The sequence below is a fragment of the Rosa rugosa genome, chromosome 3 (assembly GCF_958449725.1).
Source record: "Rosa rugosa chromosome 3, drRosRugo1.1, whole genome shotgun sequence".
In the NCBI taxonomy this organism is placed as follows: domain Eukaryota; kingdom Viridiplantae; phylum Streptophyta; class Magnoliopsida; order Rosales; family Rosaceae; genus Rosa; species Rosa rugosa.
In genome coordinates, this window is record NC_084822.1 from 35,197,690 (window position 1) to 35,224,040 (window position 26,351).

General features: G+C 35.5%; 1 protein-coding gene and 1 long non-coding RNA gene across 8 annotated transcripts; one reads left to right on the plus strand and one right to left on the minus strand.

Moving 5' to 3' along the window:
• Positions 1–9,265: 9,265 nt before the first annotated feature.
• On the minus strand, positions 9,266–12,321 carry LOC133740561 (uncharacterized). Of its 3 annotated transcripts, none has more exons than XR_009861303.1 (5): positions 11,319–12,321; positions 10,538–10,907; positions 9,952–10,080; positions 9,746–9,844; positions 9,266–9,382 (listed from the first exon to the last, which is right to left on the minus strand). It is a non-coding gene; the product is annotated as an uncharacterized LOC133740561 (long non-coding RNA). The 3 variants fall into 3 exon arrangements; XR_009861304.1 differs by having other exon boundaries at positions 10,538–10,920; XR_009861302.1 differs by lacking the exon at positions 11,319–12,321 and having other exon boundaries at positions 10,538–11,093.
• Positions 12,322–13,845: 1,524 nt separating this feature from the next.
• On the plus strand, positions 13,846–18,277 carry LOC133740991 (uncharacterized). 5 transcript variants are annotated; one of them, XM_062168923.1, is made up of 8 exons: positions 13,846–14,036; positions 14,729–14,783; positions 16,042–16,262; positions 16,379–16,518; positions 16,621–16,671; positions 16,902–16,999; positions 17,257–17,308; positions 17,846–18,277. In XM_062168923.1, the coding sequence occupies exons 4-8, from the start codon at positions 16,396–16,398 to the stop codon at positions 17,942–17,944; spliced, it is 423 nt and encodes a 140-aa protein (XP_062024907.1). In that variant the 5' UTR covers positions 13,846–14,036; positions 14,729–14,783; positions 16,042–16,262; positions 16,379–16,395; the 3' UTR covers positions 17,945–18,277. The 5 variants fall into 5 exon arrangements, with proteins under 5 accessions (XP_062024907.1, XP_062024904.1, XP_062024903.1 ...); XM_062168920.1 differs by lacking the exon at positions 16,902–16,999 and having other exon boundaries at positions 13,858–14,036; positions 14,711–14,783; XM_062168919.1 differs by lacking the exon at positions 16,902–16,999 and having other exon boundaries at positions 13,858–14,036.
• The last annotated feature ends 8,074 nt before the right edge of the window (positions 18,278–26,351 follow it).

Below are 26,351 nucleotides of genomic sequence, written 5' to 3' on the forward strand. Positions count from 1 at the left end.
TGTATTTCTTATTATTTTTCTTATCTATTTTCATTTTCCAATTTCACTACATACTCATTAAAGCATTCATATATATTTTCTTCTCAAAAAAAAAAAAGCATTCATATATATTTAATAAGAATTAAAAATATGATTAAGATCATGTGACATAAAAATGTATGATATATGTTGAACGCATATTGGTGAGGGAAAACAAAATAAATCCTCTTATGATTTAGGACCTAAATCATAGTCAATCACTCAATCTATTATATTTGCAAAAAAAAAAATAATAATAATTAAATAATTAATCATGTGGTACAAAAAATATAGAAAAAAATTGGACTAAATACTCGTTACTCCTCATACTTTTGCATGAAAAACAGTTTAGTCCAAAATTTTAAAATTAAACAGTTTAGTCCTTATTCTTTCTAATTCTCACACAACAGGTCCTAAAATGACTATTATACCCCTCACTTTTTATTTTTTTCTCTTTTTTTTTTTCTCTCTCTCTCTCTATATATATAGACACACACACACACACACACACACACACACACATATATATGTGTGTGTGTGTGTGTGTGTGTGTATATATATATATGGAAAATTCTACAAAATGTTAACGTATGACATGCATACAATTGCCTTAAAAGTGGTAATTTGAGTCCTCAAAATAGTAATATTAGTCCTCAAAGTGGTAACATGAGTCCTTAAAGTGATAAATTTTCTTAGTTACCACATGAGTCCTCAAAATAGTAATATTAGTCCTCAAAGTGGTAACATGAGTCCTTAAAGTGGTAAATTTTCTTAGTTTACCATATGAGTCCTCAAAATAGTAATATTAGTCCTCAAAGTGGTAACATGAGTCCTTAAAGTGGTAAAAATAGTTGATGTATGAGAAATGTTAACATACTATAGCTTTACCCATATATATATATATATATATATATATATATATATATATATAGAGAGAGAGAGAGAGAGGCAGAAAAAATAAAAAATAAAAAGAGAGAAAAATAAAAAAATAAAAAGTGAGGGGTATAATAGTCATTTTAGGACCTGTTGTGTGAGAATTAGAAAGAATAAGGACTAAACTGTTTAATTTTAAAATTTTGGACTAAACTGTTTTTCATGCAAAAGTATGAGGAGTAACGAGTATTTAGTCCTAAAAAAAACATTAAAAAATAAATGATTTTTTTTTGAGAATAAAAACAAATGATTTCTTAATTTTTTTTTTGCACAGATAAAATAGAAAAAAATATATAAAAAAAAAACAGAATAGTTCATGGCATTTTCTTATTGATTAGACATTAAGTTTTGAAACTCAAGTTTGATTAAGAAATGTATATTTAGTTAAGATTTATAGAGTGATTAAATCATTGAAATGACTAAATTTTTTATTTTAAAGATAATAATTTGTTTGCAAATTATATGAGTGAGGTTATTTGAGGAAGTTTAGTGAGGTTTAGTGAGTAAATTTAGTCTTTGAAAATTTGATAAGAGGTGTAGAAAGCATAGAGGTCAAGTGAGTAAATTTGGAGGTTCCAATATAAAAACTCTAGGTTAAAAGCCCAAATGAAAAAGAATCAAATCACAACAAAGAAAGAACTAGGATCTTTTTGTGAACAATTTGGATACCGATCTCTCAAATCTCCTTCTAGGAAAAAGCCAAAGCATCATAAGAAATATTCAAAATATTATAAAAAACATAAATCAAACCCTGACAGAAAAGTCACATCTAAACCCTATACAAGCTCTAAACCGTACATTATAAAAAATACAAAAGAAAATTTGTCAAGAAAGTCTCAGGGCAAAACTCAAAACTTCCTATTTGCTACAAATGTGGCAAAGCAGGACATTACAAAAAAGATTGTCGTGTTAAACAAAAAATTAACGCTTTAAATCTTGATGAAGAAACAAAAAATAAACTTCTCAAAATCATGCTTGATTCCGAATCAGATAGCTCAGACTATGACAATTCTGATTCAAAAGAAACTTTACAAATAGATGAAATTGACTTCTCAGAAACTTCAAGTTCTGAAGAAGAAGAAACAGAATGTAAAATCTCAAAAGAAGGTATTAAAATATGTAATTGCAAAAACAAATTAAAAATTCAAATGATTTCCCAAAAAATAAAAAATGAGTTTTTAGAAATAGCTACAAAAATGGAAGACACAGAACTTCAAGCTCAATTTCTTACTATCTTCAAAGATTTAATTAAAGAAGATACAGGAAAAGAAAATCAGTCAAACGACCTTTATAACATAAAAGATATTTTTCAAAGATTCGATAAAAGACAAAAATCTGAAGTAACAATCTCAGATTTACAACAAGAAATAAACCAAGTTAAGAAAGATATACTTCTCTTAAAAACAGAAATTGCAGAACTCAAGAATAAACCTACAAATGAGGAACCACCTAAAATTGAAGAAAAAGGAGAAAATAGTCAAACTAATCAAAATATTCAAGGAAATGTGTTTAATGAACAATTTATTGGATTTATTACTAGAGTAACCTACCAAAAATGGAGAACATTAATAACTCTTGCAATTTCAGATTCTTATACTATCCAAATAGTTGCCTTGATTGATACAGGAGCAGATATGAACTGTATTCAACAAGGAATAATCCCCACCAAATATTGCGAAAAGTCAAAAGAAAAACTAACTGGAGCAGAATGATCAAAATTGAAAATACGATACAAATTACCAAAAGTTCATGTTTGTGTAGATAATATCTGCATCCAAACATTTCTCACAGTTGTCAACAACTTAGACACTGAATTGATTCTAGGAACCCCTTTTATCAGTTTAATCCATCCATTTTTAACAACTGATGAAGGTCTAGAAACAACAATTTTAGGTCAAACAATTCGTTTTCCTTTTATTGAAAAAGCCAAAACTAGAAACCTAAACCTAATTCGAAATGCTGCAATTACCAAAAAGGTCAATTTAATTCAAAATAAACAAAATCACATAAACCATCTTAAAGAAGATCTACAAATTAAAAGAATTGAACATCAACTTCAACAGCCTTATTTACAAAATAGAATTAAAGAATTTAAAGAAAAATTAGAAGAAGAAGTAAGCTCAAACATCCCAAATGCTTTTTGGAAAAGAAAAACTCACATGGTTGAATTACCATATGAAAAAGACTTTGATGAAAGAAAAATCCCTACTAAGGCAAGACCAATTCAAATGAACAATGAATTATTAGAATATTGCAAGAAATAAATTCAAGACCTTCTAGACAAAAGGTTAATAAGACCTAGCAAATCTCCGTGGAGTTGTTCAGCTTTTTATGTTCAGAAGGCTTCTGAACTAGAAAGAGGAGCTCCAAGACTTGTAATCAATTACAAACCCTTAAACAAAGTTCTTCAGTGGATCAGATACCCAATTCCAAATAAAAGAGATTTACTAAAAAGATTAATTCAAGCAAATGTTTTCTCAAAATTTGACATGAAATCTGGCTTTTGGCAAATCCAGATTGCCGAAAAAGACAAATACAAAACAGCATTTAATGTTCCCTTTGGACATTACGAATGGAATGTTATGGCCTTTGGACTCAAAAATGCCCCTTCAGAATTTTAAAATATGATGAATGACATCTTCAATCCTTATTCAAATTTTTCAATTGTTTATATAGATGATGTTCTAATCTTTTCAGAAAATATTGATCAGCATTGGAAACATCTCTACAAATTCTTTCAAATTATTAAAACCAATGGATTAGTTTTGTCTGCACCAAAGATCAAATTATTTCAAACAGAAATTAGATTTTTAGGACACAATATCAAACAAGGTACTATTGTCCCAATCTTAAGAGCAATAGAGTTTGCTGATAAATTTCCTGATGAAATTAAAGACAAAACTCAACTACAAAGATTCTTAGGATGTCTCAATTATATCTCTGACTTCTATGAAAAACTAACAGTTGTGTGCAAACCTCTCTATCAAAGATTAATTAAAACCCCTCCAGCATGGATAGATGCCCATACTCAAATAGTTAGAGAAGTCAAAGCTTATGTCAAAACCCTACCATGTCTAGGGCTTCCAGACCCAGAATCCTTTAAGATAGTCGAGACAGATGCGTCCGACATTGGATATGGTGGAATTTTAAAACAAAAATTAGCAGAAGATCAGCCTCAGCAATTTGTTAGATTTACCTCAGGATTGTGGAACCAAGCTCAACAAAATTACAGTATTATCAAAAAACAAATTCTAGCTATAGTGCTATGTATCACAAAATTTCAAGATGATCTTTTAAACAAAAGATTTTTACTTCGCATTGATTGCAAAGGAGCAAAATCAGTTTTAGAAAAAGATGTTCAAAACCTTGCCTCTGAACAGATTTTTGCAAGATGGCAAGCAATACTTTCAATATTTGATTTTGACATTGCATTCATCAAAGGAGAGAGCAATTCCCTTCCAGATTTTCTCACAAGAGAATTTTTACAGGGAAGATGAGTGAAAAAACCCAACCAACATCAAAAGAATCCTATGCAATGACTCCCGCAAGGCCACAGCAAAGCAGACTGGTTTCCAGTCCAAATACTTTAAATGTTGCAGGACAGTTAGTTCCTATCAGGAACTCTTTCACTCCCTTAGTGGAGCAATCTCAAAATTTTGCTCAAAAATTTACTCAGCCAAAATTTCCTGTTTTACCATCTTCAAGTCAAACAAAATTTTCAAACCAGCAAAAACCTTTTAAAAGCCTGTATTCTATCAAACCTGAAACCAAAACCATTCTGGTTATTGATCCAGAAATTTATGATACTGAACCTTATCAAATTCTCAGAAAAACAACTTACCCTCATTATTTTGTTACCAATGATCCAAACAAAGGTCAAAGATTTTATGAATTTATCCTGGTTGATACTAATTCAATCACAATCACCCACAACCAAGACAAAGAAAGTGGCCAAATTACTCGTTCAAAAATCCAGATTCGCCAAATCTTAACATTCGATGATTGGAATCATCATCCAATGACTCCCAAAAGATTTTCTCAAGATTTCATTCCTCAAAATTATACTTACTGGGATTACATGGAGGCCTGGACAAATGTTTTTTATCTTCAAAATAAAAGCAGGCAACATTCCTGGTTTGTTTTATTTTGCAAGAACTTTCGTCCAAAATTCCCTTCATGGTTCAAATCATGGTGGCAGTACTTCGGTGCAACCGAAATTATTTTGCCTCCACCAATGAAAAGCTTATTCAAATTTTTCCAAGAAAATTGTGAACTTTTTATCATCAAACCCTTTGATGCAATTTTTACTTTTTATGCCATTCAAAATATTGCATGGATCATCTCGTGGGATATAATTGTATCTCCACCAAATCAAGACCAAGCAATGACACTAATCAGAAGGTTCAAACATAAGTGGTGAGATGGCTTCACAGTTGACAAGTTCTCTGAAGAGTCCCTCCTCCAATGGTTCAAAACCCATCCTCAATATTGGAAGCAAGGATCAGTAATTCAATGTCAAGAACAAAGCCAATTCTTGTTACAAAAGTCCAAGATTCAAAGCCAGCTGGCAGGCATCTCTTCTCCTCACGAGTATGCCCTAAAGCTCAAAGAAGTGTTATCTCAAATATCTCAAAGCGACAATGGAGATGATGACAATGACATCACGGATGAGTCCAATCTCATTTCGCAAATCATGACCTTGATGCTTTTGTGCTCGGCGATTTTTAATCGCACAGCTATCTCTCAAAATAGTAAGAATCTCTCAAAAGATCTCAAATCAGACAAAACCCAAATCAGATCTGCAATCGGACAAGACTCAATCTTTACAGGTGTCCTAACCCTGATAATTGGGACATGTGTGAATAGTACAACCTCCCTCAAAATTCACCCTTTGTTGACATGTTCCTTGCTAGGAACATGCAGGAGCAAAGATTTCAAGTCAAGATTTTCCTTTCAACATGCAAATGAAAGTGACATGACCAAGATTTTCAATGATGGTGACCTTACTCTCCAGTATGCATAGATTCATGCACGGGGAAAAACCACGTCAAAAGTTGATACATCAAAGTCTTCAAAGCCTGTCAAGTTCGGCAAAATCTTATCTTGACGAATCTCCTCAAGTCCAAGAAAAATCAATTTACTTTCCAGCTGTATTTTTACTACAGTATTGTAAACGGCTATAAACACTACTAGAATTTTGTTCATAGACATCGGCCCAGAACCGATGTTAAACTAATTTTCGACCGATGTCTTAGTGGGTGTAGAGAAAGATATAGACATCAGTATAAGCGCGTTTTTAACCGATGTCCCAGACAACAACCAACATCGATTCTAAAAAACAAATCGATGTATAATCGTTATAATCATCATATTTTTGTATGTTAGGTATGTCTAATTCTTCATATTTTCACATTTTATGCTTAATAAAGTATATCTCGAACAATACCTAAGTGAACATTTAAATCGATTACAATTTCAGAAATGATGTCTAATACACTCGTAGACATCAGTCTCTAAAAAAATTTGTTTGTTCGTGTCCATTTTTACGTGCATCTTGCCGTCTTATTCTCCAGAGAACGATGTATGTACCTTTAGGCAACATCAGTTAATCTATTAAGAATGATGTTTTATGTTACTAGGAACATCGCTTTTCGTTAGTTGAAACGATGTCTAGTAGTTTTGTAGACATCATTTCTATTTTTCAAAACCGATGTCCTGTATTTCATGGTAAATCGGTTTACTTTATAACAGCTGATTTGTACGTTGACACTAGATAACGGTCTGGTGTTTAGATATCGATGTGCATTGATTTTGTGTACATCGATTTTGGGGTGACATTTCGATATGTTGATATTCATGAGACATCAGTCCAGTTTTAGGTACTGATTTCTAATCTCTGAATTGACATCATTTTCTGTCATTATTGTTTTGTTCCCCATTTATATACATCAGTTCATATATATAAGAATGATGTGCAAATAATCATCTAGCTGCTGGTGGTGGGAAAATATTTTGAAATACATTCTCATCATTCAAAAATTGGGGCTTTCCATTAATTTTCTCATCTTCATTCATGATTCTACATAATTCACAAAATAAAACCCCAAAACCTACAAAGGCTAGCCTACAAACATATTAGCAACCAACTACAAAAGTTCAACACCAAACTTTGCTTCAAAGCAAAAACTAGTCTTACTCAAAATCATGTTGGTAGCCAAACTCTGTATATAATCAGCCACTTCAATACGTACAAAGTCGTCTCTTTGACAATTATATGTAGATGCCGGATCAACAAAGCAATGGTGTCAAATTCATCTCTTTGAGTAAGAAGTTCATGCAAGTACCTGTGTCAAAAGCAAAGACATGAAATTGCAAGCAAACTCGTTTTCCAAATGCAGCAAAACCCCATAATCCCATATCACCTTTCCACACAGTTACATTGCAAGTCATGTGTAAGCAAAGGGAAAAAGAAAAAAAAGGGAAGACAGCTGCAGCCATTACCTAGCTTCCATAGTTATGTATCAAATCAATCTTAGAGAAGACATTTATGTGTGGGAGCTCCATATGTATCATGGTTGATAAAAAAGAAGAAATGCAGTAACATACTTTGCAACATCACTGCATATATGGGCATCAACTAAATGCGTTGCAGCCAACTGCAGAAAATCAGGAAGCCAACCAAATGAAGAGCAGAAGGCACATCAATCATTCATGGTCATGGTGAATGGTCAAAGCAACAATATCACAAAAGAAGAATATAATCATAACTTGAGGTTTAACTTCTTTATGAGTTTCATGATAATATTCCTGGTGTTGGAAAATCAAAGAGAAGATAGTGATCTGCAGTAACATTGATAGGCAGCAGAATGCTATTGTTAATTTTACCACTACTTAGGGGACAAACTACAAGAAGAATGCTAACATGCCATGTCATTTGAGCAACTTTACAATCAGCCAAATATATATGCTTGCGTAATTTCTGATTGTGGATTTCAAAATGCATCACTTATTATTTGAATTTAAGTATCATTGGTTGAACATTTCAGTATAATTCTGAGCAACCATAAGACTAGCTCCAATTTGAACTGATTCTTGATATAACAATGAAAATCACATACTAGCGAATTATACAAACGCTCAGAGAAGCTATCACAGAGAAAAGAAAAAAAGAGAAAAAGAAAAAAAAAAAAAAAAAACACTATCACAACAACTCCAAGAAGCAGTTATGATGTATCATAGGAAAACAGTATAATAAAACTGCCCATATAAAGAACTTGATGGGAAAAGATAAGAATAAGGATAACAGAAGCCAGATGCACAAACCCTGTATTCAGAAACATTATTTTCATAATCTGTAAAGCACAAGATAAAATGAAAGTTAAGAGTATCAGGCTTAAGGATTCAAGGAGCACTCTTCTCCATAAAAAGAAAAAGAAAAAGAAAACAGGATTCAAGGAGCACAAGAAAAATGGTATACTTATATGCACATGTTTTCAGTGACATCAGTAACTAGCAAAATGAGAGACTTCCAGGGCCTTAACTGAGCTCCTGATATAGTCAGAAACAAGTAGAAATTTAACATAATCTACATAAATGTGCTTTTATTTATTTGTATAATAAACACACTTGAACTGACCAGATTGTGAATACCTACCCTAGCACCAATTACTGAACAGTTCTTTATTCAGGTCAGCCAGTGTTAGGTTGGGGTAAATTATGCTAAAGAAAACGTTTTGTATTATTCTCACATAGCCACTTTTGCAGCAGGACATTATCATGCACTCTGGGTACATAACACCTTGAAGAGCACATATCAACCCATTGTTTCCCATCTCGTTCCAGCTTTTCACTTTTATCGACTGGATCATCTTCAAAAGTCAAACCAGCTATACATATGTTCTTCTGCTAGTTGATTATCAGAAGAAGTCTCACCAAACACTGCCTAAAACTAACGGAAAAAGCAGCAATAAGCCAAATCTTTTCAATCTAAACTACTTCGACTCTTGGTAAACCAAAGAACATATACACTATGTTCTGAACAGTAGTAAAATCAGTAGTAATTTATAATTCGGGAATCCACCAAATTTCCTCAACTATTCTAATTTATTGGTAAAATATGTTTTCTTGATAACAACAAAAAGAGTGTGACCATATAAAGAAACAGACAAAATATAAAAAAAGACTCGCACAAGGAAATGGTTTTCATGAGCATTTATTTAAATATCTATATTTCTGCCGCACTTATGTAAGCATATGTATTGTGTAAAGAAACATGTATGGCAATAAAAATGACTTACTTTTTCCCTTCCACATTGACACCATGTACCAGAAACTCGTCTGCATACTTGGCAATGAAGTCTAATATTTCCTTGTCAAGATACACGTCACTGAACTTTTGCCATCTATCTGTGACAATTGCATATTTACCTTCCTGCACATAAAAGACCAGATACACATTAAGGCCAACGAATAAAAGAGGGGCTTGAATAAATTAATGAGATGGCGAATGTGTGACAGTTGCTTATTAGGCTAAAGCACAAAAGCCTATTATATATTAAACATGGTACTTGAAAATGCTTAAAAAAAAAAAAATACAATAGTTCCAGTAGCTTGCTGCAAAACTCGTCCACTGTGTTCTAGCATTCATAATATGATCTGAGTTTTAATAAACTGATATTTCAAAGGCAATAATTAAAACTGCTCAAGAATACGTAGTCTAATGAGGCTGCTTAGCCTCGTAAAGAAAGTGAACAAATGAAGGACATAAGACGTATAATTCTGGATAACTTCATACCCTCTTTCTACAGCTAAGGTCTAAAACAAGCCTTTCTTTTCCAACAACACGAACAAGATCTTTAAGCCTTTCAAGGTTTTGCCCATTATTAAATACATACTGCAAGAAAACCATGACAAGTTTTAGAAAATGTTTTCCTGATATTAATTGTTCTAAGAAATATACATGGTTTTTCAATTTTAGAAGAGGAGAAAAACAGAACTCACAGAAGTGACAATGACGTGGGTAGCCCCTTCTTCTATGTATTGCAAAGAATTATCTGAATTGATCCCACCTCCTACCTGAAAACCACCTAGATTATACCAGTCCTCGTAGCAAGTTCAGCAGAGGAAAATCTGTAAGTTTAAACATATCATCAATCATAGAGAACAAAGTGAAATAGCACACTCACAAGGTTTATACTAATCTCAGCATGTGCAATGAATAATGAGAAATCTGATCCTTTTGCAAAAGTTGGCACCTCTTTGATATCAATTTCCCTAAACCTCGTAATCCTAACTGATGCAAGTTAGAATAGTACAAACGCACAATAACTTCTTTCAACAAAATGTGTAACTTTCAGACCATGATCCTATTTACAACAAATAAAAATAATCATGCAGTAAACTCTGAGACCATGATGCTATTTACAACCACACATCCAGTAGATAAACACAAATGATATATCTCCTTAGTTTAAGAGTTGAATAAATAAAGAACAAAGCATGGTTGAGTTCAGAAAAGGATTTTACATGCAATATTGAACTGGAGGAAAATAAAAAACAGAGCAACTAATATTGCTGAAGGCCATACCTTCTGTGAAAGAAACCAGATTTCCAATCCTGTTGCGAGCAATTGAAACCGGATTTCCAAGCCTTCGAGGAAGCAAGCACATAGCAATACTAGATATAACTCAATCAACATAAAAATTACAAGTATGGCCCACCAAAATGGCAATAGTAAAGCTAAAATGAACCAGGTGTGAGAACATTGGCAAGATTTCGCACTCCAAATATTGAGTGGAAACAGTATAACATACTCAACCTCGTTCAAGATACGCAAAAAATAAAAAAGTTCACCTTTGAAAACTTCAGTCCGGATTTCCAAGCCTTTTGGGAGCAATTCAACCTTTGAAAACTTCACCTTTTCCCAATCAGCCCAACCAACAGCCCAGAACCTCTACCTGTAGAACATCACTATATAAGGAAGCAATGTTTGAGGCCTCTTCTGCTAGTGAGCTTCATAAATCACAATCAAATCAATACATCACACAACGAAATCCAGTTACAATCAAATCAAATTGCTCACATATTATGTATAGCTTCAATTCCACAAAAGTTAATCACATAAACACAAAAATCGAATCACCACAGCAAAATAGATCGATCCTTTACATATATAAAGCTCAAGATCAATCAAACAACTAATAAGAGCAATCATGAACAACTACAAAGTAGTTCTAGATTAGATTTTTATTTTCCTAAAATTAACACCAAAAACTAATCCAGATAACAAAATCTCTATACAAATAACACATACATGCCAAGCAATTTTAAAATTCCAAATATTTCAGCGAAACGGAGCAGAGCAAAACCTTTGGGGCTTCAAAGACAGAAGAAATCTGAGTGAGGCCGAGAGTGATGTGAGCAATTGTGTGAGCCATGTGCTTCTTCCCACTCAAGGGCGTGACTGCAAAACAAAGTCACAGACTCGGCGCGTGCCTTAGTTTCGTTAAAAACGAAGAAGAATATGAAGGTGAAGAAGATGAAGTGATTGCGATAAAGGAAGAATCCAGTGACACGACACTGGCCACCATTGGAGTCCCATCGGTGAGGACGTGAGGTAGTCGCCTGGAGTGTTTGGGATGACGTGGAAGAAGAGATCGAGGCAGGGGTTGCCGGTGGAGAGAAACGTGGCAGAGTCGTTCTCCGTCAGGCCCATTGGGAGGTCGTGCTTGGTTCCGACGTCGTTGAAATTCGCCACCATCAGGTCCACGAAGGATTCGCCGGTGGTGGGTTTGGAGTCGGGTTTGGATTTGGGTTGGGGTGGCGCGCGGAGCGGTGGTGGTGGGTGAGGGTTTGTGGAACTCGGGAGGACCGAGAATACTGGGAGGAGCCATGGCTCGATTTGTGTGAGCTAGCTACCTGTGAAACTAGGGAGGGAGAGAGAGGGAGATGAAGGAAGCAATGAGGAGCTCCAGAATGGCGGCGAGTTCGAGTGAGCTTAGGGTCCAGAATGGAGGTCGAGTTTGGGAGGAGATCTAGTTTGGGAGGAGTTCAGAATGAAGGAGGTCGAGGGAGAGTAACATTAGGGTTTTCCATCTGTTTCTATTTGGGCGCAATTTTTTTTCTAAGTGTGAAAGTTTTGAGTTTTAGTCCCCGCTTCTTCATTTCACTTAAAAACTTAGCGTTTTTTTGCAAAAATAGGTTCCCGCAAATTTTCGAACTAAACTTTTAACACCGGTCATTTTAAGAACTGGTGTTAATGACATACATTTAAATCGGTATTTTCGTAAAACGATGTTAGATTACTTTTTTACATCGTGGGCAAGTCTGACCGATTTAAAACATGTGATGTCTATGAACAGATTTCTAGTAGTGAAAAGGCCATCAAATGTAACAAGTTAGACAGAGTCTTTTAGAGACCTGAAAAGAGTTATATTCAGAGTTTAAAAAGAGAGTTAGTCTGAGAGTTGCATTGTAACCTGCATACTTCCTCTCATCAAGATCTTGTATTCAAATACTTTCATCAATCAAAGTTCTTCAAGTTTCAATACTATTTCAAGGTATCTTACTTTTATTATTCTGATATTATCATGTCTTTATATTTACAATTAAAATTAGATATTGCTGAATATCAATTTCAACTTCGAAAAAAAACGTTTACAACAAAAAATTGTTGAAGGAAGATTTCCTGTTGTCTTTCTTCATGCAGATCCAGAATCTTTTGATCATGATTGTTATAAATTATATGATATGCCTGTTGAAAATTTTCAAATTATTATTTCAATGATTAAGAAAAGAATAGATAGGTGCCAAAGGGTTCTTGAATTGTTAGTAGTCTAGAAATTCCAAATCCTGTCAAGTCATTTTCAAATACTGTCCATTACAATTTAGTTAAGCTCCTCAATTCCAGTTTAGCTTAGCTTAAGCCCCAAATCCAGCTTAGCACTTGTACCCTGGGATACGTCTAGTAATGTACTTGATTAGCTAGTAATCTAGTTGTTAGATATATGCCTTTTAATAGTTTACGCGGTTCACACATGTAGGAATCGATCCTTCGATCAATTATTTGAGTGTGTGTGTGTATAAAAGTGTGTGTGATCTGTTCTGCTTCTTCAAAAAATATATGGCAATTTACGCATATTAATTCCCTCTTCTTCTTTCCGGTACAACATATTAATTTTCTTTCTTGTATCAGAACATATTAATTTCTTTTGACTAAAAGGAGTGTGAGCTATTTCCAGGTAGGCAAATTAATATTGAAAACTTTTGTATTAGACAATGGAAAAGAAAACCATAAAGCAACCCTGGAAATGATGTGTAGAGCTTTATGGTTCCCCAATGGAACACGATGGAGACCATTCATTTTATCATTTTATGAGCTTTTTTTTTTTTTTTGAGAAAAATCATTTTATGAGCTTCAATATGTACAACAAGAAAATGAGCATGGTGACTGGGGACTGCCTTAAGAAATTCTAGAATATTGGATGGTCCAGATAACTGGGATGGCGACCCATACAAAGACTTTAACAACGTCAAACTCCCAACTGTTCTATGTAGGGCTAATTTCTAATGGAGAGTGATATGAAGGTCCATAATGTGTTACAAAATTAGTGGACGTAAATTCGTGCTTTTAACTTTCATTTGAGAAAGAACCAAAGCATTTCCTGGGTAGTTGATTAATTACACTACTAGAAATCTCCCCAATAGCACCTCTTTAATAGACAAATTTTTTTTTTCAAACAGTATCACACCAATCTTTGACATCAGTGATATAATTTTTGTTCCCACTGTACATCAGTGGGGACTGGGTGGAATAGGGGTTTTGCTATTACTGTATCCGCTCTAAACAGAGCCAAACACATTATAACCTTAACTAGTGAAGTACCTTGTCAGTCACTGCCGAGTGATGAGAAGTGACTGTGTTGTAGTCTTTTTCATGTGTTAAATTTTTATTTTCTTCACCATGCCACTTGGACACTTATTTCCTCCTGTTTCAAATTTTATTTGTTACATAGGTTCAAAAGGATGATCTGCTTAATTTTTCGTGTCAGATCAGGAGAATGCCAATTGAGGAACTTTGCCTTCAGGTATATACCGTTTTAATTTGTTAAACCCCTTTAAATCATGAAATAAATTGCTTACTGTCTTTGTACTGCAATTTGCTGTCTGTTGTACAATCTTCTGTGTTATTGAATAGTTGAAAGTTATAGTGCGATAGAGAAGAAAACTTTGCAGAGGGCAAGTAACGTTTCAAATGATCTTTATTTAGTTGTGCAGTCTATATTGGTAACTACGTACTAAAGAAATTATCGAATGTGAGTTGTACAATCATAACTAGCAATTATAACTGAGAAACATAGACATAAACATGTGCTTATTTCACAAGACGGTGTGGGTGATTTTCATGTTGATAGATATAGTTTGAATTAGTATTCCAAAATGTATTGCACTAAAATTGTAATCTCTCTTGCTCTTTCTCTATCTTTCAGTATGTGTGGCTTTGCTGATGATGTTTCTTGTATGTTCCAGTCTATAATAGGTCACTGCTCAGGTGTGAGTCTTAGAGTTATTCAGTTGTATTAATGTTTAGTGTTTCTTAGGAATTGGGTTTGAATGTTCAGTTTTATATATAACAAGAATGATTCAGAGAAATTGGTTAACTTATGATAGTCACCAAAAGTTTTGATAGTTAATGCATGGTAATGTTCCATTTCTCTTGTTTATTTTTCTCTAATTGTTTATCTGTCTTTTAAATATACAGGCACTCCTGGTATCACAGATTATGTAATGGCAGAGCTTGAGAAGTTGGGTCAGAAATATCCTGTGGCTCTGAGGTATTTTCCTATGTTTTCTACAAATTGTTTTCATGACCAAAAGGGTTTGAAATTGAGTGTGTGTATGTAAATGTGCACTGCTATCCCTTTTCATTGTCATGTCCGTCAGTTTTTTATACCTACTTTTCTGTAGTTATGTTTATTCGAATGCTAAATTTCAATAATAGCTGATATATTAATTATATCCTTGTATACTACATGTTGAGAGAATTGTCTGGTTTACCAAAGTTTTAATTCCTAGTGGTTTAGACTTTAGGGGTATGCTTCCTCCAGATAGACTTAAAAGGAGTTTTTATTTTTATTATTATTTTTGTATATTGTTAGATGTTGTAATTTGTTCATACATGTTACATGCTACTGGAAAACTCACAACATTAGTTAGACCACAACTTACAAGTTTGTTACACAATCAATAATCTGTGATAAAATTGTGTATATCAAGTTATCAACCTTTTAGTTTCTTAATTACTAACATTCCTTCATTCCCCTAATATCATCAATTTATTCTTAGGTAACATTAGTAAAACACTATGTCAAGGAGACCAAATAAATTGATGATAGCAGGTTAATTATGCTCCAACTATATTTAGTGTTTTGAGATATTGGAGTAAATTTAATAGTGTAACTTTACTATATTATGCTCATACACATTCCATAATATAGTAAAGTACTACATCTACGTACATTTTGTTACTATTTAGTTGGATAAGGAAATTAGGGATTATTGGAATGTCAGTATGTCATCATTTGCATTCAACATGGTAATAAGTATACTTTTGATAGTTATACGATTCCAGAAGATGATCTAGAATTGGGCCTCTCACGGTAATTAGGACATCGCATTTCAATGTGACTTAAATTATTCAGGTTTCAAAGTAGTAATAGCCAATTGTTTCCACTGTCACACTGATATGGGTCAAATAGCTGTAAGAAGATCTTCATGATGTTCTTATATTTATAATTCATCTTTTTAGCGCCAGTTGATATCATTGCTTATAAGTTCTCAAGCAAGCACATCTAATAGTGTTCAATGTAATATTGTGATTCCGAAGAAACAGTTTTCTAGTTGACTTGGTAACGCAGATTATATGGATTATGCAATACTTGACATTACTCATTTACTGCATCTAGGTTAGCATCTTACTCTATATGGCATTAAGGTTTATGAGTTTGAGAAAATACAAATGGATAATAATAAGAATGAGCTATGGGCGGGCTTTGTGATTTGGGTTTGAACTTTCTTTACTCCTAATCTTAGGGCCCATTATATGTTGAAATATTTGCTTCGCATCGAACGGGCTTAGCAGTCCGTATAATCATCCCCAGATACTACTTACCCAGTCGACCTTCTCCTCCAGCCTAACCACGTCGGAGCCCTTCACGGTGACGTCGGCACCGTTAAATTGCCATTTCGGATTGACCCAAAAACCCCGTTCGCCACAACCCGGTTCAATTCACATCTTCACAAACTGATACAGGGTGAGGGTTTATGCTGTTCATGCTTAAATTCATCAATTTTTGTAATTTTCATTCCCTAAATTAGTTGAGCAATTGAAATTGGTTAATGCTTTTTTTATATGTTTGAACATGTCCAGAATAGTATACGTAAGCTATGGAGGGAGATACAGTGCGCAGTGAACATCAGGCGGAAGAAGAAGAAGAATATGTATTGCTTGATCTTGATTCTGTTTACTCCCAGCTTCAGATTCCACCAAACGCACCATATGTACTTTCAGTATGATCTTCTTCCTTTTCACTACCTCGTTATGTTTATGTTAATTGCAGCATTGGAACTCATTGCAATGCCCATTTTAATGTTCAAGTGTGTTGATGTCAGGGTTTGGATACAATGCAACCGGTATTGATTCTAGATGGCAAATTTAAGTTGGTGAGTTTAAACCCTGCAAAAACCTGGATTAAATTTGATTGGTAAAGGCTGTAGTGTTGGTCTTTTTTTTCTTTTGGTTAGAGGGAGAGTAAAAAGTAAGAGGGAAAAATGATGAGAATTAATGGTAAGTTCAAAAATAAATAATCCAATACTGGTGTTCTGTGGAAAAAGAGTTGACAAACTATGATTCCAATTAGAAGGGTCGTCATATATCTTAGTATGTCTTTTAGGTGTCGAGAAGGACTTATGAAATGATAGCAACATATGGGATTATTTTTGGAATGATTGCTAGTATGGTGAGTTACATTGGAATATTGGATGGCATCAGGTCAGTAATGTATTATCTATGCATTTGCAAATATTAGAAACACTGAATATTTGATAGCATGATAGAAGATGTGATGTCTATTGCTTTATATACCATACCATGATCAGATATTGATGATACATTCTTTCATTTGAAATGTTCGTGGCAGTTGGACAGTGGTTTTGTAGGTTAATGTCACACTTTGATATTCTGGGTTTGATTCGTGTAAAAAGTATTGGGCTAACAAGCTCCTTTGACAAATTGTTGTTTTCTCACAGATCGGTCAGTGGGATGAGACAATTGGGACATGTCTTTTATTCAAAGAGGAAGGTAAATCACATTTCATCCCATTCAGCACATACCTGAAAGAAATAGGTTTCTATATACTTCAGGATCTGGATTGTCTAAGGAAACTTGAATTTTGTCAAAGGAGTATTGTCAGAATTTCCCTCCGGTTTTATTCAGATTCCCTTCTGATTTTCATTGAAGTGTCTTATGATGGTTTTTAGTTATCTGGTGTTGACTTTCATGGTTATTCTACATTCTTTGACAACGATCTTATGGACTATAATATGGAGAGATGATCTTGATTTTTGATTCAGAAAACTTAGCTACCACTTTCCTGGGCTGTTAATAGATATTCTTACTGTTGCGTGAAGCGGTTAGCAAAAAACGTGTCATAAACTGTTCTCGTATTTACATAGATTGCCAAAGTTCTCATTCAGTCAAAATATCAGAGGAAAAAAAAAAGCCTTAAAATTTCTTGTCAGATGTTATTGTTTCTTACAATGTTTCTCGTATCTGCCTGCATTAGTACAGTTGAGCTCTGATCAGTACAGTGTATACTAATGCAATTTCTATTTGCAGTTGTCCTTGTTGTTCACGAAGAAACAGGACCATCAGAAGCAAACCTTTTTGCTGGCAAATGCATTGTTGATCAAAAGCAATCTTCAAGCAAGCAAGTAAAACCAGTTGGCCGCACTCATAGGATTCTAAAATTCAGATTGGCACCAAATTTTGACTCTCCTAATACTGCATCTACACAGACTGAGCAAGTAAATTTGTAGATCTTTTGTAGCGACTCTAAGAGTGAAACTGGTATGAGAGGTTTATACCTATGTTGATGTTACTAGCTTATTAGCATAATTCTCCTTGTAAAGGTCTATTCTAACAAGATTAAAACTACCCTTTTATTTCAACTTACGTGAAATTAAGGGTGTTTCTAAAAACACATGTAGAAATGCAATTCAATTCTTAGTGCTTAATATCGAGTGGAAATGTGAAAAGCTTTTATGTGCATCAGAATCAGGTAGTTTCAAATCATGTTGAGATTTGGCATCTTGTTCGGGAAACTTGGGTCTATGCGACTTGGAGCCCATAACTCCCTCTTAAAAGTGCCACAAGATTAGATATATTGCGTGGTTGTCATCTCATTGTCATCACCACTGTACCCCTGCCATGGCTGCCACCATAAACCCCACCACCCCCCCCCCCCCCCCCCCCCCCCAAGGCCAGTACTACCCCATCAATCCGTCAAAAGTTGAAAGAAGGATAACTTGCATGTCAAGCTAATAGCTGAATGTTCCTTTTTTTTTTTTTTTTTTTTTTTTCTGTTCTTGTTTTTGTCTTGTCTTTTAATTGCATATTTCTTTCCCTTTTGACTTAGCTGGCAGAATGAGATGTATGAGGCGTGGGAATGAGTAGTGAAGCACGCGCTCTTCTTGTTTAATTGATCCTGGATCTTCTGGTCATATTCCAGCCATATGGGAGTGGTTGTCTCTGCAATTTTCAATTCTATTGCGTCTTCTTGTTGGAACACATCCCTCCCAATATTGCCAAATTGGGTATGGAATATGGAATGAACACTACAGCCTGCCTTGTTTAGACCTTAAATAATGGAATCCAAGCTTTAAAATGGAATTGCATTTTAGAACGATCTTAATGATCTTCTAGAAGTCTGTGACATGGTCTCAAAGTAGAGTCTTTTCTCTGCAGACTGCCCTAGCAAATGTTGTGAATTTATCATTTCTTCGCGCCGAATTTATAATAAAGAAAGAAAAAAGATAAATTATGTAATCGTATTGTTTTAAAAAATTATATATATATTTTAAAGGAAATTAAGAACTACGCCCACAAAATTATTGACTACAGACCTAATTCAAATGTGTCCATAATATTCTTCGACATGGCTTACAGACCAGGGTCCCTCTAATACGTCTATAAACCGTCTTAGGCATTAAACTTGACCGCTTTTCCTTTTTTAGTATTAGTTTCAGCAATCTAAGTTTGGTTTTTACAAATCTTATTTGGGGCACCTTTCAGTGTTGCAAAAATTTCTACATCTCATGTTTTGGGACCTCGAAACCAATGTCTTAGCATTCTTCTCAGTTTTTTTGGCTACTAGCACGAAATAACGCATAATAGCCAATTTGCTACACTAGCTTTCACCTTGCTGTCAATTTGCTACCTTAGGTTTTATTTCAGCCAATTTGCTACCCTAGGTTTCACCTTGATGTCAATTTGCTATCCTAGGTTTTATTTCAGCCAATTTGCTACCCTAGGTTTTCACAATTAGTCAATTTGCTAACCTAAAGATTATTTCTGCCAATTTGCTGCCTTATATTTTTTAAATTAGCCAATTTGCTACATTTTCGTTATATTAATTTGTTCATTTATTCATCCAAACATGGATTAATTTTGAAAATCTAAGGTAGTAAATTACTAATTTTGAAAATTTAGGAAAGTAAATTGGTTAATCTTGAATACTTAGAATAGCAAATTTGATGGAAGGGTAGCAAATTGGCTAAAATAAAACCTAGGGTAGCAAAATGACTAATTTGAAAACCTAGGATAGCAAATTGGCTGAAATAAAACATAGGGTAGCAATTTGGCAATTAAGCTCACGAAATAATTGTTTTTGCTCAGAGTCATGCCATTTATGAAAGACAAGTCACCACGCAACATGACTACCTCTTTTGTGTGTGAGAAAATTCCCAACCGCCAAAGGACAGTTCAAATACATCATTGTCGCCATCGACTACAACAGCAAGTGGATAGAGGCGGAACCGCTAACGGCAATAACTACCACCAAGGTAACTCACTTCCTCTGGAAGAACATCTACTGCCGCTATGGCGTCCCCACACAATCATCACAGACAATGGCACACAGTTCAGTATGGTAATGCCAACATTTGCAGCAGAAGAATGTGTTATGCTGCTACTGCTATTCTTATATATTGATTACAGAACTAAACAAAAAAGCAGCAACTAAAAAGATAAACTCATAAAAGTCATGGTGAAGATTGAAAAGCAAGACTTTTACTTTTTCAAGACTTTTACCACGTTTTGAAAGTATACCTGACGATCGAGGAACTCAGAACATCACATTATTTGGAAATCAACCGAAAATCCTTCGGTGCACGGCGAGTGGAAGTGCACAACAATCTGAGCCGTACGATACTTGGGCTCGGCTATCAATATATGGGTCGTCCAATTAACTTTGCTACACATGGGCCGTGTACATGTATTGAAGACTCTCCGGAAATCAACAGTCTATCTGTAGTACGCCAGATTCAATTTCTCAAGTTGATAGACAATTAGACATTTAAGGAAATTATTTAGAGAAAAGTTCAGCTACCGTCCCCAAACTATTCTGCCAAGGCCAATTTAATACCCGAACTCTCAAAAGTATCAATGTGATACCCAAAGACCTAAATTGGCATCAACGTGATACTTTCGTCTAAAATTTCTGACGGCGTCGTTTGTTTGCTGACGTGGCAAGCACGTGGGTAAAAAAAAAAGGGCAAAATCGACTTTTTACTCTTTTTTTGTTAATTTTTTTTTTTTTTTTTGAGAAAATTTCAGCTACCGTTCCCAAACTATGGTGCCAAAGCCAATTTGATACCCGAACTCTCAAAAGTATCAATGTGATACCCAAAGACGTATTTTGATATCAACGTGATACTTCCGTCAAAAATCTCTAACGGCGCTATCTGTTTATTGACGTGGCAAGCACGTGGGCCCTTAAAAAAAAGTGAAATGACAAATTTACCCTTCTTTTTTTTGTTAATTTTTTTTTTTCTTTTCATTTATTTTTCTTCTTCTAGGATATTGTTCTAGCCAAACCACCGCAAGCTCCGCTTCTTCTCCTCCACCCAAGAATCAAAGAAAAATGGCTTATGCTTCTTCTTCAACCTCAGTCCTCTTCTTCTTCTCTCGCCTCCTCCTCTCTCTCATCTCCTTCCCCTCCGCCCAAACCATCACCAACACTACCATCATCCTCTCCAATTCCTGCTACAAATTCATGTTCTTCGCACTCAACTCCCAGCGGACGGACCCAAAACCAAAGTTGGGTGACACGATTAACAAAAAAAAAAAAAAATCAAATCTTTCTTCACCCAGAAAACTGCTTTGGGCACCCAGAGACGCCCATGTCTTCTTCTCCGCCAAAACCGATTTCCTTCTTCTCCGCCCAGCAACTTTCCTCTTTCGGGACAACCAACTGGGAAATTGGTTCGCTGCACACCAAATTCTGGTGAACCTTAGCTCCACCAACCATCTTCTTTCTTCGCAAAGACCGTCACCCATTCGCTAATAGAACCTCCGTTCATCAAACGCCCTCCTCCACCGCCACAACCTCAGCGTCATCTTCCTCCACCGCCACCGTCATGTCAGTAACAACAGATATCAGATACTCCGATCAAAATCACAATCACAAGGTCAAAGCAACATATAACTATGAATTCATGTATACAAGAACTAAAAACAAACCCAGCATAAACCAAAAAAGCAAAACCAACCCAGATAGCATTTGAGCACAATTAGATCAAGAAAAAGACTTGGCAGCTGGTACTTGGTACCTTTGGCTTCTCCCACACACTGTCAATTGCTCGATTTGGGTAAATGGGTCATTTCACCTATTTTTTTTGGACCCACGTGCTTGCCACGTCAACAACACAAACGGCGCCGTCAGAAATTTTAGACGGAAGTATCACGTTAATGCCAATTTAGGTCTTTGGGTATCATATTGATACTTTTGAGAGTTCGGGTATCAAATTGGCCTTGGCATAATAGTTTGGGGACGATAGCTGAATTTTTCTCCAAAAAAAAGAAGGGTAAATGGGTCATTTCACATTTTTTTTTACCCCACGTGCTTGCCACGTCAGCAAACAAACGGCGCCGTAAAAAATTTTGGACGGAAGTATCACGTTGATGCTAATTTAGGTCTTTGGGTATTGATGTGCTCATATTTTCCTATATTTCTTTGCCTCTTTTTTTTTTTTTTTTGATCAAGGAGAAACTTCATTAATAATGAACTGGATACAATGAGTTTTGGCAACATCTCATATTCAGAAATGGCCACTGGACTTCACACTCGAACTCCAAAATGACTGACCGACAGAGCCAAAAAAGGCCCCGACTCAACTACAGACTTAAAACTTGCACAACAATTAAACAACAAAGACAAAATGCGCAGGAGCAGTTAATCCTTGACACACAACTTTGTCAACACAAACTCGCCACTCAGAGTACTACTGACCTGCCTTTGATCGACCAAGTCTACACTCGTTGTGACTTCGAACCCAACCAAATTGAAATGCTGGACAGTCAGACCTGAGACTAAATGCTGGACCCGAATGTCAACAACGTCAATCCACAAATGCTCCAAATCACCATCACCTCCGACCCGAAATCAGACAGGAACAACCCACTAGAAGGCCAAGGATGATTGTCTATGCTAGTATGCCACCGCCAGACATTTTCTCCACCGCTGCTGACCCAACTCCAGAACAGGAATGCCCCTTAGACCGTCGAAGAGAAGATTGTCTATGCCAAAATTGCAGTGCACCCGACCCAACAGCTAATACTTAAAACAAAACCTTGAAAATGACTTGATGCTGAAAAACAAAACAAAAAAAAACCAAACCTAAAAATAAGTAAAAACAGGCCAACGACAAAGCCCATCCGCCCCACCCCCTTCGTCCCAGCAAGGGACAGCGTCGCACCAACAAACCCACCTCGCCGCCACCTCCTTCAGACCCCAACCACCGTCAATCAACATCGCCGGCCAATCCCCAACAAAAAAACATCCCCTACCACCTTCACCTCAATCCTCGAAAGCCCAAGTTGGAGAACAAACCCAGCACCGAAACACTCGCCACCGCCCCCTGCTGCGCAATCCGGGACACTCACCACCGTGGTCACCGCAGGAAGAGTGCCAAACTGCATCAGTATCAGATCCACACTCCCAATTTCGGATCACCTCCAACTCAACACCACCACCACCCCACCCATCCCCCCTAAACCAGATCGGGAACGAACCAACTATCACCCCCGATCTGGGGTTTCCCGTCCCCAACCAGCCACCAGACCATCCAAGCCGGATCGATCCAGCCACTCCATCCAGTCCCGATGAGTCGCGCCCATTCCAATCCATCTGTCCATCCTTTGCCGGCCGAAAAACCCACGAACTCACAATGGTCAAAACCTAATACCTACTGACCAAAGATCGACGCCACTACTTGCCGAGAAACAGAGACACTAGGCCTACCCGTCCGGCAACAACGTCCGTCGGACGCGTCGCCGGACGAGTGAGAAGAAATTTGAGAGAGACTCTTGCGGCTAGGGTTTTTTTTCTATTAGAATATGCTATTTCTTTGCCTCTTAATCTTAGTATTTATGCTTAGTCCTCCTTATTTCGAGTCATTTATGTTGTTATAGTGTTTTTGTAGGTTTGTCTCATAAAGAGAAGAAAAGAAGTTAAAATGAGCTAACTAGGATTAAAAGACGCCCAGGTCCCAGAATCTGTCTGTGCAGAACATCCAACTTCTCCGAATTACTGGGAGTTACTCAGATCGAATCAGACAATGAGCCTTATATCATTGGAAAGCTACGGATGTCTACTTTCTGTAGAATTTTACGGATCTCGATTTCGATACTTTTGGAGAAAGTTATGATTATTTGAGTGAAGATAGGTCGGACAGGAAATCTACTCGGGAATTTACAACCATTCATGGAGAACTCAAGTTCCGTGGCACAAGACCGTCAATCCTAATGTTTCAAGGAAGTTAATTCAGATGAGGATTAAATGATGAACTTATTCCTACTTCTACAAGAGATATTTCAAGGTTTTCCCATTCCAAATGAAGATAGAAATCCAAATCCAAGTCTTACAAGGAAACATGAAGCCAAAGATGAGCAGAAATCTTCCCTATATAAGGGAGCACGAATTTACATGAGAAGAGAGTCTCGGGAGCACAATGTAGACGCTTACGGAGCAGAGACGACTCATCCATCTTCCCCTTCTTTTCCCCTTCCATTCTTTTTATGTTTTTCCTATGTTTTACTTAGTTATCTTTTGTTAAACTTTTTCTAGGGTTAGGATGATGCCCTAGCATGATTGTTTATGTTCTTTGATGTTTTATTGATGGATTTGTAGTTTCTTTATGATGAATGCTTAATCACTATTTGAATTGATGCTTTATGTTTAAGTTCTTTGATTGATCACCTTAGGGCTTTGCATATAGTAATTGGAAGACAAATTTGAAGCAGAGATGCAATATAATTTGATTAGCTTCTTGTGATTAAGTGTGGTAAATTACATTATTACTTGAGAAAGACTAATGGTTTGCTTGATTCCCTTGTTTTCTAAAGCATAATGAGTCTTGCATGTTAAATTTATACCTGAGAAGGATAAACTGCATAGTTAGGATATAAGATCTTTACCCGAGAGGGAAAGCATCATACACTTAAGGAAAACTATGGTCTAGAGTACCTGAGAAGGACTTAGATACGGAAATTATCATCTAGAGAAACAAAAGAATCTGTTAATTGCATTGAAACATAAATAGGATTGTTAGCGATTGATTCTGAAACCCTAGGTTTTATCATTATTTGTTTGTTTGTTTGTTTCTTTAATTTTCATATTATTTCTTTATTCAAAAATCCAAAACCATATCTTCTTTAGTTTGATTGCTTATGTGTTTTTGTGTTTGGATTAATTAGGTTAGGATTTAAATTGATTATCAATCCTCAGTTGGAACGACCTCGTACTTGCACACTATACTAACGACGATTCGTGCGCTTGCGAGTTTTAATTAAAATTTCACAACAAGTTTTTGGCGCCGTTGCCGGGGATTGATGATTGATTTTGATTCTAACTTGATTACCAATCTGATTTTATATCTTGTTTGTTTAGTTTCTACAATTTTTGGTTTTAAGTTTGCTAACATTTATCTTTTTGTGTTTCAGGTTCTGTACCTTCTTTTTGACGTAGATTCTGGATATCTTCCTGGAAGTTTTAATAGGCTTATTCCATATCACCAGAAAGCTACGTGAGTCTAGTTTCCAACGCACCAAGAAGATCATCATTCGGAGCTGTGAGCTAAGAGATATTTGAGAAATACCGAACAATGCTCAATCTGCGCGGAAATTTTCCTGATGACTTCTATGATCTTTTTCAACTTCAACATCGGCTTCGTGCTAATCTTCACTAAATCTAAATCCCAGGGAGCTCTAAACTCTTCTCTTTACTTTCTTGTTTTTATTTTTTCTTACTTATCTCTTTTCCATGCTTTTATGTGCATTGCGTGCTTTAATTCTTTCAACATTGAGGACAATGTTAGATTTAAGTGTGGGGGAAGGGATTTCAATTTTTGTTTCATTCTACTTAAAACAAAAAATTTTGTTTCAATTTTTGTTAGATTTAAGTGTGGGTATCACATTGATACTTTTGAGAGTTCGGATATCAAATTGACCTTGGCAGAATAGTTTGAGGACGGTAGCTGAATTTTTCTCAATTATTTAATATAGACTGAACATCCTGGATTCCCCCATAAGTCATATGGTTTTAAATAACGAGTCAATTTGTCAGGTGCTATGCTTTATCCAGAAGCGGGCGGTCAGTCATGATTACTTGCTTTCTATTTCTAATGTGAGGTAAAAGACTTATTGATTGAAGATTAATCCATTAACAGAACAGAAGGGCACATGTTTGTTTCTGCTACTCAACTACTCAAGAGTCAAGAGTGGACAAATTAACATAAAAGCTCATGAATGCTTGTTCAGTTGTTCACAACTGGAAATGCCAGAAGCTGGTGAAGTTTGATCGTGGTTTCAATCAGAGCTGGCTGGTAGGTACTGTCTCATTGGTACTGCCTAAATAATACTGAAAAGGACTGGGAACTGAAAATTGTACCTCCTTTCTGTTTTTGAAATAAAATCCAAAGTGACCAGATGTACAAGTTAGGTTAAAACTTATTACACCTATGGTATGAAGATACCTAGAAATGAAATTAACAAGCAGGTGGAGATTAGACAGCCACATACTAAAGCATTTAGCAAGTGGGTTTCATAAGTAAAGTTATAAAAGTGT

What these genes read in the sequence shown, in the direction of transcription:
- LOC133740991 (XM_062168920.1), top strand. Translation starts at nt 16,396, where the DNA reads ATGGAGGGAGATACAGTGCGCAGTGAACATCAGGCGGAAGAAGAAGAA. An exon ending in ACGCACCATATGTACTTTCA is followed by an intron (nt 16,519 to 16,620) that starts GTATGATCTTCT and finishes TGTTGATGTCAG; the next exon opens with GGTTTGGATACAATGCAACC. An exon ending in TAGATGGCAAATTTAAGTTG is followed by an intron (nt 16,672 to 17,256) that starts GTGAGTTTAAAC and finishes GTTTTCTCACAG; the next exon opens with ATCGGTCAGTGGGATGAGAC.